Here is a 22,336-nt window from a genome sequence, read left to right as displayed (position 1 = left end):
AGTATTTGTAGCTCAGGATTGAACTGTGGGGTTCTTGGTGCACTCTGAGCTTGGTTATTTTCTTGTGGATGTTTCATTACCAAACTAGGTAACATCATTAGTTCATTAATGAGCTAATGTCTATTTGCATACCATGTTTCTCAGACTTGAAAATAAGCACTTGGGCTTATTTTTGAGGTGATCTTACTTTTTTTGAGGTGCAGCATGCCAGACTCGGTGAGCTGGACGCACCATCGCCTCCATTCTGAACCATCAGCGTTTGGAATGGAGACTTTTTGGCGAATGGGAGGAAAATGGAGAGGGAGATTTTGCTGCCTGTCATCCTTCCCTCAGTCTGTGCTGAGCTTGAGGAATGGATGACAGGCAGCAAAATCCCCCTGCCCCATTTTTCTTCCATTCACCAAAAAGCCTCCCAAAAAGAGGGAAAAAGCAAAGCAGCTGGCCACAGAGCTGACAGCTTCAGGGAAACAGCCCACAAGCAGAAGCACTGTGCCAAGAAAGAGAAGGGCAAACGCTGCCCCAAGTGGGCTGCAGCTGACAGTTGCCCCTCCCCTGCACCACCACTCGTGCTGGTCACACCCATCCCCCGGGCTTATTTTTGGGATGGGGTAATATTAGGCCCACCCTCCGAAAATTAGGGTTGGGCTTATTATTGGAGTGGGTCTTTTTCAAGAAAAGAAGAAGAAGAAGAAAAGAATAAACATGGTGCATATTGCCCATGTTTTGGAAGCTCAAGGCAGCTAGTGTGAGGGTCTCCATATGAGAGGCCACCACTGTGATGTAGTGATCAAGAACTTAGACTGGGATCAGAGAGATCCAGGTGCAGGTGCCCCCGCAGCCATGGAAACTCATTGGGTGACTTTGGGCTAGTCATTCTTTCTCTCAGTCCAACTCACCTCACAGGTTTGATATTGTGGGGATAAAATACAGGTAGTCCTCTACTTACAACAATCATTTAGTGACCGTTCAAAGTTACAATGGCACTGAAAAAAGGGACTTACGATCATTTTTCACAGTTACAACCTTTGTAGTATCCCCATAATCATATGATCAAAATTCAGATGATTAGTAACTGACTCATATTTATGACAGTTGCAGTGTCCCAGTGTCATGTGATTACTTTTTGGGACTTTTTGATATGCAGTCAATGGGAAAGCCAGATTCACTTAACAACCGGGTTACTAACTTAACAATCGAGGTCATAAATTGAGGCAAAACTCACTTAACAAATGTCTCACCTAACAACATAAATTTTGGGCTCAATTGTGGTCATAAGTCAAGGACTATCTGTAAAGGATGATTCTCTTGCTCTTGGGTAAAAGATGGGATATAACTCTTAACAAATACATATGTACACTTGGTAAATAATCAATCAATCAAACAAACAAATAAATTCTGACAGCTATTTGTTGGAAAGCAATCTGTTTAAGCATTGTGTTCATGAAGAGAACAAGCCACAATAAACACTTGGCATTGCTGATCAATCTCAGAAAGTCAAAATAATAAGTAAATACAGCCTGTTCCTTTCTGTCCTCTTCATATCTTGCCTTGCCTCTCATTCCAGCGCCAGTGTGTCCAGTATGCCCTGAAAGCACGGCCCCTGCGATGCTACATTCCCAAGAACCCTTACCAATACCAGATCTGGTATTTGGTGACCTCCTCCTACTTTGAGTACCTCATGTTTTTCCTGATCACACTGAACACCATCTGCTTGGGCATGCAGGTATGGATGCAAAGAACTCCTCTTCAGCTGGGGAATGGTGGTGGCAGTAACGGGAACTATGAAATTTTGGGACAGACCTGCCTGTTGAAGGAAAGCTGAAACACAGGATTCATCCACATGCCCACTAATTTTACCTTGAAGATGCCTTGCTAGCCATGCTTTAAAGACATGTCCATATGATGCAATGTTTATCTCATCCCAGCTGAGAGCACCTAACTTATTTATCTGCTTTGAAGTTAAAGTGATGTATTTTCCATCTTTCCCTTACACGAGCCTTGCTAATTGCAAGGTACTTCAGCTGAAACTGTGACACTGATGATATGGTCTAAGGCTGTTATTTGCTCAGGGTTCTCTTGGTCACTTTCCATATTTTTCATCCCTAATCCTGAAGTCTGTGCGGTTTGATTTTCCAAAGAGAAAGTCTGTGGACAAAATTTCACTGTTCGCATTTCTTAAATGTGTCCATCAAAAGTATCTTTATGTATAGGCTGTCACACACACAAACTCTTCATCTATTTGTTGTTTTCTACAAAGTGACCAGAGCAGTAGTTTTTCATTGCCATTCTGGCAATAGGAATAGCAGACAATAAGATACAGGGTAAGGAGAAGTTAGGAGGACAAGAGGAGAATCCATTATCTAGTACCATTCTAACTATTTTCAGTCAGACAGAGTAAGCAAGAAAACAAAGAGAAAGCAAGCAAAGTGATTCTGTCCTTAATGAAAAGCTTTATTCTTTAAAAAAGTCCACATTTTCTAAATAATCTGCTTTTCAACTATCTCTACAGCATTATAAGCAATCAGAGTTCATGAACGAGCTCTCAGATGTCCTCAATGTGGTCTTCACCATCCTCTTTACTATTGAGATGATTCTTAAACTGATAGCTTTCAAGGCTAAGGTGAGTGAGAATCGATGCATCACAACTTCTGCTAGAAAGCCAGCCTGACCTTGGTTTAGAGTAACACAGGCAGAGGTGGGTTTCAGCAGGTTCTGACCAGTTCTGGAGAACCGGTAGCAGAAATTTTGAGTAGTTCGGAGAACCGGTAGTAAAAATTCTGACTGGCCCCGCTCCCATCTATTCTCTGCCTCCCAAGTCCCAGCTATTGGGAGGAAATGGGGATTTTGCAGTAACCTTCCCCTGGAGTGGGGAGGGAATAGAGATTTTGCAGTATCCTTCCCCTGCCTCGCCCACCAAACCACACCCACAGAACGGTAAAAAAAATTGAAACCCACCACTGAATACAGGCCATCTTCAGTGAGGATGGTCCTAAAAGACCACGTGTGGGCTATATATCTGTTACTTTGTTTTAATAAGACCACTTGTGTGGGCTATATATCTATTACTTGTTTTAATAAGGTCACAAGGTTCAACAATAAGCCAAAAGGTTCAACACTGATTCTTCCAGCTTAATCTATTTATTTGGAGTTTACATTCTTCTTTCTTTTCTAGGGATACTTTGGGGACCCCTGGAATGTCTTTGATTTTCTCATAGTTGTTGGCAGCATCATTGATGTCATCCTGAGTCAGATTGATGTAAGTGCTATGAGGATAATTGTATTGGAAAGAAAAAAGGTGTCAGAATGATTTCTTAGACTAAAGGGAAGGGGAACAATGACTGTCACTACTAAGTAGCCACAGTTTCCCAGCTCCCCACAGATGTAATGAGTGCTGCATGTTTCTAAATCACAACAATTGTCAATCATTTTCAGTTTCTTCCGGTGGGAGATAGTAATCATTGTCATTTGCTAGTTGATGGGTTGCAGATCCCTTAGTTAGAGTTTGAGTAGGTCATTTTTCTGCGAACTTCAGACATCTTTCAAGAATCATGTTAAGGTAACTTGTTCTTGATTTTTTTTACTGATGAAGGACTGATATATCATAACCAGGGGACACCACTTCTTCTATAGCATCTGTGTGTTTTCTAAACCTTGCGCTTCAATAAATCATACATACATGGCAATTGTGATATGAAATTCCTCTTGAGATGGCTTGTCTCATGGTACTGGCAGAGAATTTCTACCCTGTGGTCCATGGCAACCATATGTCATCTGCTTATTATACGTGCTTCTACTGCATCTCTCTTTATGGCAAGATGTATGCGCATAATTTGGGCTTTTTGCATATATGTGCATGGACGCTATGATATATACACAAGCATATTAAAATATATACTATAGGTGGAATTGCATATGCATTTTCCAATACTGAATATATAAAGGAGAGAAAGCGCATAGCTTTGGATGAAAAATGTCTCCATGTGCCTTTGGCTCCATTGCTATTGTTTACAGCTATGATTAGCTATCACTTTAGAAACAAGATTAGAAGTATGAAAATTTACAATATTATTCATCAGTAGTATTTGCGTTTTATTCAGGATTACTCAAATCATTACAAACTTACACTGTAACTTGTTTTCTTTCATATATACCAGTCCCTATAAAAATTGGTTATGTTTCTTTATAGTCCAAATTTGCTTTATCACCAATTCCAAAGTTTTATAAATTACCAACACAAAGATCAACTTTCTTTAGGATTTTTCTTCTCAAATCTAAACATGAAGAGCTAAGGGAAAGATTATATATCAAAAGTCCCCACTGAAATTTTCTCTTTTTCCCCTTATCATGGGGTACATTTCTTAATCTACCTGGAGACTTCCAAGTTTTTATCTACCAAATGTACAAACTTTAACTCTCTCAATATGTTTTCACTATACATGACTTGACTTATGAAAACATTTGGGAAATAGACATAGAAAGTTAACATAAAGAAGAATCAAATCCAGTGAAATTTTGATGGGAATCTGGCAGCTGCCTGGTGAGTATTCTCTTGCTTTGGAAATCTGTAGTTTTCTTCACCATCAGAGATGGAAATTCTTCTTGTCCTCATTTCATTCTTCTTATTTTACACCGGAATACTTTTTACTGAACAGTTGTGAGTTGTAAACTGTACATTGCAAAAGGACCATCATTCTCATAAAACATCATCTTGATATACTTCCATACTGATTGCTTTGTATATTCTTGGTTCATAAAAAAGCAAAAATATTTTTAGAACTTCTGTTTATCTTCTCAAAACATTGTATCTTTGGTTTTCCAACCAAATTAATATTCTTTTCTTTTATCCTTCTTCATCCAGTAGTCTCTTTGTCTCATTTAGTTGTATGTTGATGTTGAATATATTAGTATTATGTTCAGAAACAAATGATGAATACATATCTATGGACCTAGGAATCATAACTTGATTGTTCAAATAAGGTTTATTCCCAGTAAAAGAGAAAGAATATGTTAGAATATTGCTCCATCAAATGTGACCATATGTAGCAGGCTTAAAGCACAAATATTAGACTAATGCCAGGATTTTTAGATGTTCCACCAAGCACAGCTATAAACCTCAGCTTAAATACTTTTCAAAATTTGATTTATAAAGTAGAAAATTTACAGGTGCCATTCAGCAAAATTAGTTTTTTATTGCAGACAAGGACAAATCTTTATACACAGAGAATATCTATCTTATCAATACATAATAATCAACGTCTATATAAATTTATATTCCAAGTTTTACATTCTTGTTAATGGATCCTAGTAGTTCTGTTGGTGGTCTTGGAAGGCACCTCTGCTGACATAACTTTTTTTTTAGTCTGAGAACTGTAGGAGTTTGACCTTGTAAAATGTCAGCCATATAAGGAGATGTATAATGGCGTCTAGCAGGAAGCCAGCCTGACAAGGAAATATTAAAATATCTGCATGTGGACACTGATCAGTGCATTTGGAATGAACATACAGTCATGAAAAGAAACTTGTCATAGAATATCTTGCTAATTTTTGTACAAAGACAATTCTGTCCTTTATCTATTCAATTGTTATATTGTTTTTATGGATTAGAACTATTAGATTAGAACTATTATTTTCAGAAGTCAATAAGAAGGGAGACATTCTGAGAAAACCTGACCATGATAAGCCATAATAGGATGGAATATAGAGCCTGATTTCTTCTGGAAGTACCCAACACATGAAATATGTTTGAAATTTAATTCACTTGTGGTCTATTGGCAGTTTGGCTGTAGCTGATAATGTATCATAGACAGTTATAGGCATTTAATCTTGGAAGAAATATATCTTATATAAATATTCAAAGAGGTCGCTTGATTTCTCTTAGTTTTATCCAATTTTCTTAGGAGATTTCTATGTTCTGCTAAAAACACTACTAGCTTAATGCACTTCGTGTCATTGCTTTTTATTCATTATTCTCCAATCCTTTCCTCCTCCCTCCTTTCTACCTGTACATCTCATTGTAATTCTAATGTGATTCTTTCATGATTTCTTTGTGAAACACCAGTCCACCCCCCTCCCCCCTCATTTCCTATCCCTTTCTCTCTCCAAATCATTGTTTCCAACTTCTCTATTTTTTTAATATTGCACTTGGATGACTCTGTTATTTTCTTGACAGACAATTCTTGTTTCCAGTGGTGGATTATACTGCCTAAGCGGTGGCTGTGATGGCATTGTAAATATCAGCTGCATGATGTTGTTGTGGACGCCATTTTGTTCCACATTTTCCTTTCCTCCTTTTCTAGATTATTTCTTCTTGCTGTGTGCTGCTGTGTAAAAGTGTGAGTTGCATGCAACTAATGCTCAAAGTGGGTTTGTAGGAAAACAAACTGTGATCCTTTAGAAATAATTGTGATAATGCTGATAAAGGGAACTTATTTATGGAGCAGTTATTGAAGAATCGCTTAAGCACACTTCTGTTTCCTTGGGTGAGGCTCTTTTTTCCTAATTTGCTTTCTGTGGTGTAAGTATTTATTTATTTATTTATTTATTTAGAAAATTTATATAACTGTCTACTCGCTCATAGCTACTCTAGGCGGCTTACAAACAATGAAAATATTGTATAGAACAAAAATAAAAATAAAAAATAAAAAACAATAACACCCCACTCCCCACTCCCCACTTACCCTCAACCACTACCCTGCAGAACACACAGTCAAATAAGCCAATTGTTGGGCTCCACCCCATTCTGGGTTCCCCAGGCCCACTAGCAAAAGTCTTCAGGGCCTTACAAAAGAGTGTCAAAGTGGGGGGCAGTCTAATTTTGGAAGGGATGATATTCCAAAGGGATATTCTACTTCTTGGGGATTGACACTTTTCCATATGAATGGATTGGTGCAATGGTGCAGTCCCTTTAATTCTCTCCCTGTAAAGGGCTATAAGAATAACCTTGAGAGATAGGATTAAGAAACGACAGCCTAGACAAAAGTCAGCTAAGAGAAATCTTGAGTCCAAAGCAGGAATGGGCATGGAGAAAACACCTCAGTTATTCATTCTCCCTAGTTCTTCTTTGTTCTTATCAAGAGGAGAACAACAAAATGCGGGGAATGAGGAAAAGCTTTCAGACTTGCAAGATTCTGTCACTGTAAACTTATAATAAAGCTAGTATTGGTATTCATGGTTTCCTGACCTGGATCACCTTGAAGGATTGACACTCCTATGAAATACACCATATCAAATTTATCCCTGCCTACTATTTTTCAGCTTCTGTGTGGTTTCAGCTCTTCAGTTAAGGGTATATACCTTGTTTCAGGGCAAAACAACAAAGGTATAAATCTGAGAACTGGCTGTTCATCACATCCTTCCCTGATCATAGTTCCTTCATGTGACACTTCTGGTTTTGAGTCTGAGGTGTTCAAACTTTGGAGGATAATGCAGAAGAATTTCATTTAATAGGAAAGTCCATGGCAATGCCAGTTCAGCATTAGCCTTGGATAGCCCTTTAGAATAACAGATAATATTAGCTACATCTGTGTGCAGCCTGTTACATCCTTCCTATCATAATGTGACTTTGATTAAATAATCACGCTCACATGATGACAGTCCATAATTCATCCAATCCATAGGGCCTTTCTCTTTTTGTTCACTTTCCACTATTGTGCAAATAGTGAAGGTACAGAGGTACAGTGGGTGTATATGAAGATGACAACATGCAACCCCCCCCCCAAAAAAAACCTGGTCAGCATTGGCAGTTCTGTTGCCATGGAGCAGTGATGGCATTGCAATAATATCCAGTGCTGTCACCATCACCTATAGTCTTCTATCCCTAGGTTACAAATAAACAAGGTACAAAAGTAATACAAATAAAAAATTAGTGTTGATATAGAAAGAAAAGATAGGAGAAATAGAAAGAATAAGAAAATATATATCATTATCTAGCTCATTTCCTTTTTGTATGGACTGCTACCAAAGCAATGATATTAAATAATGTAATAACCATGCTTATTGGTCAGGATCAATGTAATTTTATTGAAAAAAATAATAAAACATACTTAAAACTGCTGAAATGGACATTTAAACAGAGCTGTTAAAATTCATAAAAACAGCTACTGTATTTTTAATGTAAAAAGGATCAGGTGCAATGGAATTTTTACAATAAATATGATCAAGTCGACTTAAGAACGGAGGACTGAAACTGATTTATGAACTATGTTTTTGCTTCTCTGCAGAAGCATAAATCAATGAATCAGTTTTGTAGCAAATGTATGCTACTTAGAAGTAACCCATGTAAACTACTTTGCAGTTCTGAGTTTTACTCTGCTTTGAATATGTGATATCCTTGTTGCTACAATCATTATACCAATATATGCCCAATATTAGGATGAATATAGAGAAAAAAACAGTTGAACTGTTATGACTTCCCCACCAAAAAGAACTTTCCAACTACTGAATTATCTTTGTATTCTTTTCTTTTATGTTCACTGAGAGCATATGCACCAAGACAAATTCCTTGTGTGTCCAATCACACTTGGCCAATAAAAAATTCTATTCTATTCTATTCTATTCTATTCTATTCTATTCTATTCTATTCTATTCTATTCTATTCTATATATAGGTAATTCAGTAGTTGGAAAGTAGTTTTTGTTCAGGAAGCCATATCAGTTCAATATATGGATCCTAATGTTTCTTGGAAAAAAATCATTACATTTACAACTGTGTAATGCACTGGTTAACTTTATGACAGTATCAGATTTTCCAATAATCAAATCATTTGGTGTTTCCTGTCATGTGTATGTTTTCTTTCTGACAAATTGAATCTATGCTTTCTAGACTTCAATGACTTTCTTTGTTTCAGTAAAAGCCAGCAGTCCATCAGTATTAATCCATGGTAGAATTGCTAGACTTAGCACTAAATATAATAATAGTGGCATGAATCTCCATCCTGTATTCCAGCCCTTCTGTGTCAGCATGAAATCAACCATCTAGTTTTATCCAGTCCCTTAGTTTAGCATGTTGTTGGTCCTGAATCCCTACTTCTACTTGTGTTGCAACCATTGCTGTGTTCATTACCACGGAATATATTCACAGACCAAGCCACTGGCAGTCCAAGGAGCCTACAACAATGGAGATACATCACAGGTAAATGCTATTTTATTGGTTATTTTAAATATTTACATACTGTCCATATGTTTCCAACATGCTTTACAAAAATGAGATACAGATGAAACAAGTAAAAGAATAATATGGGAGAATTATGTGATTTTATGAAAAGCTGCATGAAGTAAATAAAAATAATGATGGAAGAATAAAATGGTGATTGCTTGGCACTGAATAGACAATAATGATAGTTTCACAATAGTATTTGTCAGACTACTTCCAGCAAGCAGCACTGGAAACAGATAAATTAGTATATTAGAATACTGGAGCTCTGATAAGTGGCTTATACTAGAAAAGCAAACAAAGCAATTATGAAAGAATTCAAGTGATTCCTGTGTGTCAAATACATATCCCATTTAGCATGAAACTAAGGTTCAAATTGTTGTGCCTTTTGTGACATTGTGATGCAATGGTCTAGAAGCCACTTTCTGTGGACAGAAGGGATGATGTCCAACTGGTTTTTTTGTACCGAAATGATCCAAGAGCAAGCTCTTAATCTGTGATTATGTAAGATCCAGCTCTCATATCCTTTCTGGAAAGAGATTTTTTTTAGTGCAGTTGTTCCAAACAAGTGGTATACCATAGCTGAGACACAAAATTGTATAGATGGAACACATATAAGTCATTTAGACTTTGAAAACCTTTCTTAATTGATAAATACAATAATAGGATTTCTGTAAACATTACAGGTCCCTATAAAAATGACTTTTTATATCTATCTAGTTTCTTTCAATTAAAAACTTGTGGAACTTAAAATACAAAAAACTGAGAATTATTGCCTTAGTTCTACTTGTTGTACCTCTAAGGCTAAGGGCATCTGGAGAATAGCTTTCAAATATGACTTCAATACCTGGATAAATTAGTATATAGGAGGTATTCCTTCAGACACTCGGGTCCTATTCTGTTTTGTAGTTTGTTGAATACATGCAAAAATTCAAGTGCAATAGGAATGACCAAGCTAGATGAAACAAGATGAGATATTCTCAGTGAAAATATCAGTAGGCAATGGATCTTTGATAGCTCCAGTGAGTCTGATTGGTTGAGTTTCTCATATATTGAAATATATAATAAACAAATGTTGGCCCAGTTACAATGTTTTATGCACTTTACTGAATATATATTTTCAGTACATGCTGCTAAGCTATAAGCCTTGGTTTACAAATGACAGTGGCTGGGTTCACACAACACACACACACACATAACTGTCACTGTACATCCTTTTTTGAAAGAGGTGCCTGAATTTTTCTAGACCCTCTAATTTAATTTTGTGGTCTTGGATTTCTGCAAGGATGGGGAGTTGGAAAATCTGTCAAAAACACTTAATCTAAAAGATGGATACAAGTCTGTGTCCTTCAAAGAGTCAAAGGTCTTTGAAGATGAACTGATATTCCCATAGACTTCCCTGTTGTTTTTGTTTTTGTTAATTCAAGGGCTGAAAGTCATGTTACATCCTCAGCTATATAAAACTTTAAAGCAGGATTAAGAAACATTCTTTGTCCCTGAAGTCAAGAAGCTCATTTTTATTTATTTATTTGTCGAGTACGTATTAGATAATATATATAAGTATAAGCATGAATTGAATACATAAAATGAATACAATTAAAGGGAACATTAGGACAGGGAGGGTAGGCACACTGGTGCTCTTTTGCACATCCCTTACAGATCTCTTAGGAATGGGGTGAGGTCAACAGTAGCGAGTCTAAGGTTAAAATTTGGGGAGGGGAGGGTTGGGATGAAACCACAGAGTCAGGTAGTGCATTCCAGGCATTGACCACTCTGTTGCTGAAGTCATATTTTCTGCAGTCGAGTTTGGTTCGGTTTACCTTAAGTTTGTAACTATTGTGTGCTCGTGTATTGTTGTGGTTGAAGCTGAAGTAGTCATTGACAGGTAGGACATTGTAGCAGGTGATTTTATGAGCTATGCTAAGGTCATACCGAAGGCAGCGTATATATGGGGCCAAAATAGGTGGTATGTAGGTCGAGAAGAGCAAAATTGAGAAGGTTAACATCTCTCCTCTCTTAGAAATATCATGTCAACTGCTTTTCTTTAATTAAACAGTAGATTGTAGCTCTCTTATTTTAGGGAACCCCCTAGTGAATACAAGAGAGTCCTCCAGTAATAAAGTTTACTTTCTGCTGTCTGCTTCTTCCACTACAAGGGATGTGTTCTTTCCACAGCTTCCTGCCATAGATCCTGATGACAGCGGTCGTATCTCCATTACTTTTTTCCGGCTTTTCAGGGTCCTAAGGCTGGTAAAATTGCTGAGCCGAGGAGAAGGCATTAGAAATTTACTCTGGACATTTATCAAATCCTTCCAGGTAAATACATCTTACTGGATGTGCAAGCTCATATGTAAGTGAAGGAAGAATCCTGAAAAATAGGTTGGGTGAAGTGGAAACAAATATAGCACTTCAATACCTTCCAACCCATAGTTGATCTGCAGTTGTGGATGACCCTCAGATTCTTCTCTACTTTATCCCCAGGCACTACCTCATGTGGCCTTGTTGATCGTAATGTTGTTCTTCATCTATGCTGTGATTGGGATGCAGGTAAGCAATGCAAGAAAATGCTCGCATTACCTCATTGGACAATCCCTCCCTAAATCCCAGTTATAAACCATCTAAATCAGGGTGTCAAACTCATGTTGTCACAGCGGTGCCACGTGATGTATCGGGACTTCCCCCCCTTCGCTAAACCAGGCGTGGGCGTGGCCAGCACGTGACATATCCGGCCCACAGGTATCGGGACTTTTTTCCCCTTTCCTAAACCAGGCATGGGCGTGGCTAGTACATGACACATCTGGCACATAGGCAGGGAGTTTGACAGCCCTGATCTAAATGGACAGAGACATACCTTGATGTAATTACCTTACTTGGATGCCTTTCTTACTCTCAAACTCTATTCCCCCAATTACATAAGTTGAAAAGTATTGTGAAGGCTGCATGTCATTCTTGCCCAGACATCCAACTCCTTCATCTTCAGCAATGAAGTCCCCCTACTGATTCCTTCATCATCTCTTTCATTATGTGACTATTGATACTCCTTCACTTACAACCATTCGTTTCATGGCAGTTTGAAGTTACAATGGTGCTAAAAAAAAAGTGACTTACAACCAGTCATCTTGCTTATGACCATCACAGCATCCCCCATGGCCATGTGATCAAAATTTAAAGTCTTCTCAGGGAATTTCCAACAAGCAAAATGAATGGAGAAAGTTGGATTCATTTTATTTTGTTTATTTATTTGATTTCTATTTAATGATCACATAATTTATTTAATGACTGAAGTGATTAATGTGGGCTACGGCAAAAAAAAAGTCATACAATTGGGCATGACTCACTTAATAGTTGCAGCACATAGCAATGGAAGTTCAGTCCCAATTATGGTTGTAAGTTCAGGACTACCTATATAGAGATTAACCTGCTATGTGAACAGGAAAGCCAGCGACTCAGAGAGATTCTGCTTCCACTAGTGAGTTTAATATCACTTAGGATATTCTTCAATAAGTTTTTAGGATAGTTTCAAATGAGGACTCCTAGCATAATCCTTGGGTATTTATTTCTATCCTTTTTTCTCTCTCTCTTAATGGCATTTTGTGGAAAGTAAAAAGGTAAAAGAAACAGAAAAATATAGCAGAGTTACAAAGGGAAGGTAATCCCTTTGTTTCAGAAAATGTGAGAAGCAGTGGTGGGTTTCAATTTTTTTTACTACCAGTTCTGTGGGTGTGGCTTGGTGGGCATGGCATGGCTTGTTAGGCATGGCAGGGGAAGGATACTGTAAAATCTTCATTCCCACCCCACTCCAGGAGAGAGATACTGTAAAATCTCCATCCCATCCCCAATCCAGGGGAAGGTTACTGCAAAATTCCCATTTCCTCCTAATCAGCTGGGACTTGGGAGGCAGAGAATAGATGGGGGCGGGGGCAGTCAGAATTTTTACTACCGGTTCTCCGAACTACTCAAAATTTCTGCTACCGGTTCTCCAGAACTGGTCAAAACCTGCTGAAACCCACCTCTGGTGAGAAGGTGATTGTATGATAGAAACATCATCTGGAAGCATTTACTGTTTCTTAATGGAGGATTGCAATTTTACAATTTTTTACTTTCCTGAAAAATTCAAAGAAAAGGAATGCTTCTAGACATGGTTTTTACCATAAATTGAACCTCTCAAGGAGCACAGGTGTCATTATATTCTACCCACAGCACTCCCTTGGTTTTTACTGCTTTTTCTTTCTCTTTTCCCCTTACTACAAAAAAATATTGTTCAAGTTGGGAAAGGTGGACCAGGTGTTTAAGTCAGAAAAATGGCAAAAGAAACCCTCTACCTAATTTAAATAGCTCAAGTAGAATCCAGTATGAGCAAAGCATAAGGGAATGATCACAAGCTGCAAGGCTTTGCAGATAAGTCTCTGACAACAGCATGTTCATTTATAGATGTTTGGGAAAATTGCACTGGTAGATGGAACTCAAATAAACCGGAACAACAACTTTCAGACTTTCCCACAAGCAGTGTTGATGCTATTCAGGTTTGTATCATTTAAGCTTATTTGGTTTATAGCTGAGGGCCCACGTTATCTTGAATAGCCTTTCCTCCCTTCTTATTGGTGGCATCTCCTTTCTTGACAGAAGATCCTTTAAGATCCAAAAAGTACACCTGTCATCTTCAAAAACATAATCCTGTGTCCATTTTCTATAGATATCAAAGTTGATGTTAAAGTTAGCATAAATGTGTGGTTATTTAAATACGATGTTTGAATAAAACAATTCCTGTTTAAGGGATTAATTTTCAAAAGTACTATTTCCTACACTTTTCAATGCCACTGACCCAGTCAAATGCATACTTTGGTTTTCCAGTGTGTTGTGATAGTGAATCTGCCAATTGGTGGGAAAAATGTAATGATTTAAACAACAACTGTTCCCAATATACTGGGAGGAATGGGGAGTAAATTCAACAGTAGTTAAAGCACGAGGCTAGAACCAGGAGACTGTGAGTACTAGTTCTGCCTTAGGTTTGAAAGCCAGCTGTGTGACTTTGGGCCAGTCACTATCTCTTAGCCCAACTCCACAGAGTTGTGATTGTGGGAAAAATAGGAGGAGGAAGGCATATTGTATTTGTTTGCCATTTTGAATTATCTATAAAAATAATAAAGGAAGGAGACAGGCAGATATAGATATAGATGATATATAGATATAGACAATATAGATAAATATAGATAGATGATAGCTACAATTATCCCACCTATTCTTGAATTATTCTTTTTTTCAATTTCTTCTACAACATTTGACGAATGAACAAGTAAATGAGAACTGCTATTGGAAAGGTAGTATATATGAATGTGATTATAATTCCTGCAGCTTAATCTAGAAAAATTTATGATTGATACTATATACTTTAAAAGAAGGTTAATTATATCCATGAATTATTTTTATAATCTTTCTGGATTAGGTTCACGTATCATATTATGCCTTGCCTTAATTTCTCTTTTTCTCTAGGTGTGCCACAGGTGAGGCCTGGCAGGAGGTCTTATTAGGTGCCAGCTATGGCAAGTTATGCGACCCTGAGTCTGATTATGCTCCTGGAGAAGAATACACCTGTGGCTCAGGCTTTGCTTATTTCTATTTTGTAAGCTTTTACGCGCTGTGTGCATTCCTGGTATGTTTTTTTTCCTCTTCCTTCTTTCTCATATCAAGCTCTTATGTTGTGTGCATCCAACATATATTTGCAATATATAGATAAATGGGATATCATCAGAACAGGAACTAAATGTAGACAGATGGAGTTCATTCGGTTATTGAGTTATTCACAATATTTGGGTATGAACAAAAGATTGAAAGGAAGACAGTGCATCAATAATCTTTATAATAATCTTATATAGGAAGATTAATAATGTAAGCATGATATGCAGTGAAATGTTACAGCATTTAATGCCCCTGATAAACCCAACCAACATTCAGTTCAGTATTCATCCCATTCTGTCGTGTTCCACTCCTCCGCTGACGGCCGGGTCAGGGAAATCCGAATCAGGCTTGCCTCTGCAGCTCTGCCCAAAGTCCTAGCAAAGTCCTCAGAGCAGGCAGGAGACCAGAAAGTGACTTCAGCAAGATAAGTTCGACTTTGCCTGACTCAGAGACTGCCAGAAAGCAGATCCTTTATATAGGGCATGGGGTGTGGCTCCATGACTCAGCACTCATTAAGGCCTGCCCCTCCCTTCCTTCTGTTGCCTCCGCCTATCCAGTCTTCTGATGCGAGGGTCACTCCAATCAGCAGCTGTTGGAAATAAACTTTCCTCAGGCTCACATGCTGTGGAGGAGGGGGAGGGGTCTAGCTGCTCCGTTTGCCTGGGCATGGAGCCAGGGCTGGGACCGGGAGGTGCCCCCTCCTCTTCAGCTTGTCTGGGCATGGAGCCAGGACTGGGGCCGGGAGGCATACATTCCTCTGTGTTCGGGAGCAGATAAGAAGGCCCCGGCTGCTGTGAGAGTGGGCAAGACACAACACATTCTCTCTTTTGCTCTGCAGGTTTCCATGCCACATATCCTCTCCCAAACAGACATTCCACACCTTCTTATTTCTGAGCATTCTCATTCTTATTGGTCTGTTTAGGTTTGTTGTTTAGATTTCTTTTTTACAGTTTTCCCACTACTATTGCAAAGCTGGGGGTTCCTTCCAGAACACAAATATCTCCCTGTAACCATGTTGGTTACTTAGCCACCAGAACCTAATTCCTAAGTTCACGTTTAGTGTATAGGTTTTTACCCCCTACCCTGTGCCATGAAGCAGATGAGATCAGGCTGACTAGATTCCAGTGGATTAGGGCTAATGTGATTTGAAGTGGAGACCTTTTTGGGCCTACAATTTGCATTTCCTGGGATTATACCGTAATCAGTGGTGGGTTTCAAATTTTTTTACTACCGGTTCTGTGAGTGTGGCTTGGTGGGCGTTGCAGGGGAAGGATATTGTAAAAATCTTCATTCCCACCCCACTCCAGGGGAAGGATACTGCAAAAATCCCCATTTCCTCCCGATCAACTGGGAATTGGGAGGCAGAGAATAGGTGGGGGCAGGGCCAGTCAGAATTTTTACTACTGGTTCTCCAAAGTACTCAAAATTTCTGCGAAACCCACCTCTGACTGTAACATGTCAATGAAATGTACATTACGGGTCCTTGGTGCTCCCTTAGCTTGCTTGTTTTCTTGCAGACATTTCATTACCCAAACTAGGTAACATCATCAGAGCTGGTTATAGTTTGCTTTGCAGTTTGTTTTTTTCATTTCCCAGCATGTCTGTGGGATGTATTCTAGGCTAGCACCGATGATGTTACCTTGTTTGGGTAATGACATGCCTGCAAGAAAACAAGCAAGCTCAGAGAGCACTCATGTCAATCCTGAGCTACAAATATTCTCCTTTATTAGAAATGTACATTACTTTAATTTCAAGGGTTCTTTTGTGTCTGTCATGTGGGGGTAGGTGAACTGGCTACACCTTCCAATGCCAGAATGCAGTGGTTGTAATGTTTGTGCCAAATCAAGTCTTAAGGGTGAGAACAAAACCAGAAACAGACTGTGTGGCATTCCCCCACCCCCAAGCACGGTGAAAGTTTTATGGAAGTGGTTGATATGATATAGGCATTTCTGGAGAGATTTTTTTTCTTGGTTTCAACATCTGCAAAAACTATTTGACCAGAGGTAGAATAATATATTTGTAGATCATGGCAGCTATTGCTACTGTAGTGTCTTTCTCAAACTATTTCTGAGACGTGAAAAACAGGCTATTCCCCCCCCCCGACTGCCCCAGACAATGCACATAGCTCATTTCATTAAAAAAATGACGGCAGGCTGTTAAGATGCTTCTATAAATTAGTGTTAGGAACTGCTGACCAGTAGTCTCTAGAGCTGTTCATGGTCTATGATCCTCAACTTCACTGAAATGTAAACTTGACTAAACTGACCATGGAACCACGGTCAGATAAGCCACAGATATCAAGATTAATTGACTTCCTTTGGTTGTGAAGGGCGATTAGAGGTCAACTCTAGAGTAAAAAAAGGACCGAAGTTTGCTTGCCTTCATTCCTTTTTATAAGGCTTAAGGAGATTAGCAAAGCCTTGCTTCTGTCCATTTCATTATTTCAATTAATGTTACATAGCAATAGCAGTTAGACTTATATACTGCTTCATAGTGCTTTAAGCCCTCTCTAAGCGGTTTATAGAGTCAGCATATTGCCCCAACAATCTGGGTCCCCATTTTACTGATCTTGGGAGGATGGAAGGCTGAGTCAACCTGAGTCAGGATTGAACTCCCAGTAGTGAGCAGAGTTAGCCTGCAGTACTGCATTCTAATCACTGGGCCACCGTAATTCTCAATGTTGCCCCCATATCAGATTTCACATTTGTTTGAATTTTCTCAAATGTCCAGACAGATAATTCCTGAAGCAACAGTATACTGCAATAAAATGGCACTTTGGAATATTACTTTTCTTCCCCCATTTAAATGTTACTTCTTCAGACCTTTTCCTCATACCAAAGCCCATTGTTATGGCTTGGTGCAGTATGTGAATCTATCGAAGATATCATGATAGTATCCTTTCTTGTGGTATGAGTGTGTCTGAGCTGGTGGTACATGTTTCACTTTTAGAAAAGGCGAGTAACCAAGTGGCTGAAATGATGCAGCTTGGTCTGTTGATTCTGGTTGCAGAATCAGACCCGTGCAATGGGGGCAGCACTTCCCTGATACTATACATTTGTGGTTGAGAAAGATGCTTTTCTCATAACCTCCTTTTGCAACAGTTAGAGGAAAGCTACTATTAGAAAGAGAAAGAAACTTGCAATCTATGTTCATTTCAACCGATAAATCCAGCAACAAGATGCATGTCTGTCTTCAAAAAAGTGGACTTTTTGATTCTGTCTTGGTGCAACTTACATTCTTTGATATAGTAATTGGAGGCATTTAAGAAATGAAAAGTTGAGGATCATTGTATTAAATTATGATTTATCCTCATAAGAATACCCTTTTATAATGATCACTTTTTTTGCTTATGTCCTAATTACTACCTTAGTTAGTGTCTATCTTATGAAATGATCCAGATACACAAAAGCCAGAATTTATGGAAATACTGTTTTATTGCCTAAGAAAATCAGCCAGTTAGTTTTATAGCACAGTCAAGAGTTTGTGAATCCCTCTGATGCCAAAGAAAATCTCTTGATGATGTTTAGGCTTCATTGTCTGCTGTCATCTTTCACCTAAAATGTGCCAATGCATTTCTCCTTAGATTATCAATCTCTTTGTTGCTGTCATCATGGATAATTTTGACTACCTCACACGGGATTGGTCCATCTTAGGTCCCCACCACCTGGATGAATTCAAAAAAATATGGGCAGAATATGATCCTGAAGCCACGTGAGAATCTCTCTATTGGTAGATTGCCGTGAATAGTTCCACTGAAAATTAAAAGCAAGCTCAGTGATTTGGATTTCTTAAAATGTTATCTAAAATTAGCATATTCACTTATGCAGCTACAGAATGAGAAAGGTGATACTTTTGCTTTGCTTTCAGTCTATTTCAGCCTAAATGGAGAAAATTAATCATAAGACACTTTCTTGGAATACATGTTCATTTATTTGCAATAACAGGAATATTAGAGGGTATAATAAAATATAGTAACATAATCTAAGAGGGAGATTATGATGCAACTTTATACTCTAATATAGATATTAGTGGGCTAAATTTCCTGTTTTTGTTTTGAGCATTCACTGCAGCCTATATCTCTAAAGCAGAGGTGTCAAACTCATGGCCCACAGGCCAGATGCTTCATGTGCTGGCCACGCCCACCCCCAGTTTAGCAAAGGGGGGGGAAGTTGTGATACATCATGTGACAACATGACGTTGCGAGTTTGACACCTCTGCTCTAAAGTTTCCTATTAAATTGTGGAATCCGTGGTGCTCTCTGAGCTTGGCTGTTTGCTTGCAGACATTTTATTACCCAACTAGGTAACATTATCAGTGCTAGTGAGTGTGGGGTTTGATTCCTGTTTATATACAGTAGGTTGCCTTGCCACTGATGATGGGAGTAGGCTTTTCTCCTTGATTGTTCCTTGATTAGGCTATTGTTTTCTGCTTGATTGTTTCTCTACAGTTAATCCCTGCTTCTCTGGATATAGGCTGCTGGAAAGAATGTGGTCTGGTCTTTTTGTTTCTTTCTTGATATTTTTAATAAAAAAAACTTAAAGCACACCAAGGACTCCACAGTTCAATCATGAACTACATACAGTATATTCTCTTCTATTGTTTTCCTGTTAAAAATAAATGGAGCATCCATTTGTTCCCCAACAACTTTGCTAATCAATTTTTTAAAGATATTGAACAATAAATTTAGAATGACTAGCTGTTTTGGAGACAGAGGAAGTCCTGATTATTACTTTGCTGCATTAGGTGTAAAAATGGATTTTCCAAGAATAAGTATCATCAAGGACCATTCAAAGAATTATAGGTGTTCAATATCCTTTGATAAATAGTTCTTCTTAAGAGTTATCTTTCATAAGTTATATTTTTATATCACCAAAAAAGCATGTGTTTGTGATACAGTGCTTAGAGTGTTGAAAACATTTTACTGCTTAAGGCGCACAAGAGATTGTCCTCCCCCAAATCTGTATCTTAAATAGCTTATCTATTTCAACATGGGATAATGACTTCCATTATAACTAATACAACAAGCTAGTGTAAAAACCCGACTATATATTACTACTACTCCCAATACTCATTCCTTAGTAGGATTGTCTGACTTTTCTTTATGTTAGTCAGTCTTGTAAGAAAACTGGAGTTAGTCATCATCTTCCATTGAAAGTTAAGATTTCGAACTCATGTTTTGTCAGTGATATGAAGATACTGAATGGGGCAACATATTAAGCTAAAGTATGCCTTGTTTAGCCATGATTTATTGGCCAAATCACTATTGGATTGATTTGTTTCATACACAAGCCATAAACTCTGGTCTGTAATAACTGGGTCTGCTTAAATATGGATCCAAACCAACCATGTTATGGCTTTGTGGGATGTGTGAACCAAATAATTATCTTTCTCAATCTCCTTATATTGTTTTATTTGCATGTCACAATCAGATTTGTAATGAATATCAACCTAAAGGCTTGAAAGGAAGAGAGATTGAGAGATTCCTGGAGTTTGAATAGCTAATTTCCCAGTTTTGATTTGCTCCACAGGGAAAATTACCAACTTCTTCCAGGAATGCTTTATGATACATGCTGCAGGTCATAGATGATGCTAGCTGATCAAAAACATAAAACCAAAATGTATGCTGATTCACTTTGATTAAAAAAAATGCCAAAGGGACATTAAACTGTGGCCTCTGCCTTCTGAATTAGGGATCGAAGTCTATTTTTGCATCAGATGTGTAAAATATGACTATGTTTTGTATTATCTCAGGGGCCGAATTAAGCATCTAGATGTGGTAACTCTGTTGAGGCGAATCCAGCCTCCCTTGGGATTTGGGAAATTTTGTCCACACCGTGTGGCTTGCAAGGTAATTGGCTAACAGACAATGTTTCCTTATTGATGCTATGTAGACCCCATCTCATTTCTGTTTTGTTACCCAAAATGGCACTATAGTCCCCATAGGAAAGACTGTTGCTCCGTCCTTTTTTTTGGTGTCAAATAAGTAATGAATATTAAAATGAAGATGGGCTCCAGCACTAAAGCTCGGAAGACAGAACCTTTGGTCCTGATGACTAACCCAGATTATTAAAATGTGTTTGTATATGTAAAAGCTGCAATCACATATCATACAAAACTAGGATTTTTTTTACCATGGTTTGTTGAGTGAATCAAAAACAAAAATCAAATTGTGAAATAGTACTACAGTATGTGTAAATTCAACCATCATGTTTTGTCTTTCTGGCATATATTTTTGTGTGTTTTCAGCGTCTAGTGGGCATGAATATGCCACTGAACAGTGATGGCACAGTTACTTTCAATGCCACACTCTTTGCTCTGGTGAGAACTGCTCTCAAGATCAAAACAGAAGGTAAGAGTGGAAACTGCCAAAGTTATGTCATGAATAATTTCACTGCATTCACTAGTTATTATTTCATGAATGGGAAAGAACATTAATCACTTTACATAACAATAGAAAAACAGCTGACACTAAAATCCATTACTGCACAGTTACATAAGGCCAACAGTAGTTGCTATAAATCAATAATAATTAATACCTTTCTAGTGCATTTAATCACAAGACCTCAACGAGTCAAGACTTCATCTGTCGTAAATTACAATAAGTAGTTTCAGTAGGGATCTCTGCCAACTGCTCCTAGAGCTCTAGGGCTTTAAAGAACCTGAGCAAAAAACAAACACTAGCAAGTTCATCCATGACTGGGATTATAGAAGATTTGAACCACCTTAATATTTAAATTGATCTTTAGTTGCAGCCTTATTTAAGTAAAATATGCCACCCAATGCCATCGGAAGTTGGATGGCCTCTAAATTTAGATAAATTTAGATATTTGATACAAAACCAATCATGAAAGAGCCACATGCTAGTGGGAGAGAAGATACAGCGGCATTTTGTTTCCAATGCTTCCATAAACCGAGGTTATGGGGGTGAGTCATTGGCCCCGACGGAAGGGGTGCGCAACTTGGGCGTTCTCCTGGATGGACGGCTGTCATTTGAAGACCATGTGGCGGCCGTCTCCAGGAGAGCTTTTTACCAGGTCCGCCTGGTTCGCCAGTTGCGCCCCTTTCTGGACCGGGATGCCTTATGCACGGTCACTCATGCTCTCGTCACTTCTCGCCTGGATTATTGCAATGCTCTCTACATGGGGCTACCCCTGAGGTGCACCCGGAGACTTCAGCTAGTCCAGAATGCAGCTGTGCGGGTGATTGAGGGAGCACCACGTTGCTCCCGGGTAACACCACTCCTGCGCAGTCTGCACTGGTTACCTGTGGTCTTTCGGGTGCGCTTCAAGGTTCTGGTTACCACCTTTAAAGCGCTCCATGGCTTAGGGCCCGGGTACTTACGGGACCGCCTGCTGTTACCTTATGCCTCCCATCGACCCGTACGCTCTCACAGAGAGGGTCTTCTCAGGGTGCCGTCCGCCAAGCAATGCCGGCTGGCGGCCCCCAGGGGAAGGGCCTTCTCTGTTGGAGCTCCTACTCTCTGGAACCAGCTTCCCCCCGGTTTGCTCCA

The 22,336-nt window shown here is 38.7% G+C and overlaps 1 protein-coding gene across 2 annotated transcripts in view; it reads left to right on the top strand.

Moving 5' to 3' along the window:
• The window catches only part of CACNA1S (calcium voltage-gated channel subunit alpha1 S), a 95,937-nt gene that overhangs the window by 59,225 nt on the left and 14,376 nt on the right, over nucleotides 1-22,336 (top strand). The window contains exons 26-37 of one of the 2 annotated variants that reach the window (XM_058179215.1): nucleotides 1,565-1,723; nucleotides 2,510-2,620; nucleotides 3,173-3,256; nucleotides 6,170-6,226; nucleotides 9,079-9,129; nucleotides 11,326-11,466; nucleotides 11,632-11,697; nucleotides 13,582-13,673; nucleotides 14,641-14,800; nucleotides 18,410-18,537; nucleotides 20,578-20,674; nucleotides 21,073-21,175. In XM_058179215.1, the coding sequence (XP_058035198.1) occupies nucleotides 1,565-1,723; nucleotides 2,510-2,620; nucleotides 3,173-3,256; nucleotides 6,170-6,226; nucleotides 9,079-9,129; nucleotides 11,326-11,466; nucleotides 11,632-11,697; nucleotides 13,582-13,673; nucleotides 14,641-14,800; nucleotides 18,410-18,537; nucleotides 20,578-20,674; nucleotides 21,073-21,175 (1,249 nt within the window). The remainder of the gene's footprint in view (nucleotides 1-1,564; nucleotides 1,724-2,509; nucleotides 2,621-3,172; nucleotides 3,257-6,169; nucleotides 6,227-9,078; nucleotides 9,130-11,325; nucleotides 11,467-11,631; nucleotides 11,698-13,581; nucleotides 13,674-14,640; nucleotides 14,801-18,409; nucleotides 18,538-20,577; nucleotides 20,675-21,072; nucleotides 21,176-22,336) is intronic. The other variant, XM_058179216.1, reaches the window with a different exon arrangement.

Source organism: Ahaetulla prasina, chromosome 3 (genome assembly GCF_028640845.1).
Source record: "Ahaetulla prasina isolate Xishuangbanna chromosome 3, ASM2864084v1, whole genome shotgun sequence".
NCBI classification, from domain to species: Eukaryota; Metazoa; Chordata; class Lepidosauria; order Squamata; family Colubridae; genus Ahaetulla; species Ahaetulla prasina.
Note: the sequence above shows the minus strand (reverse complement) of the source record. Positions and strands in the feature narration are given on the sequence as shown.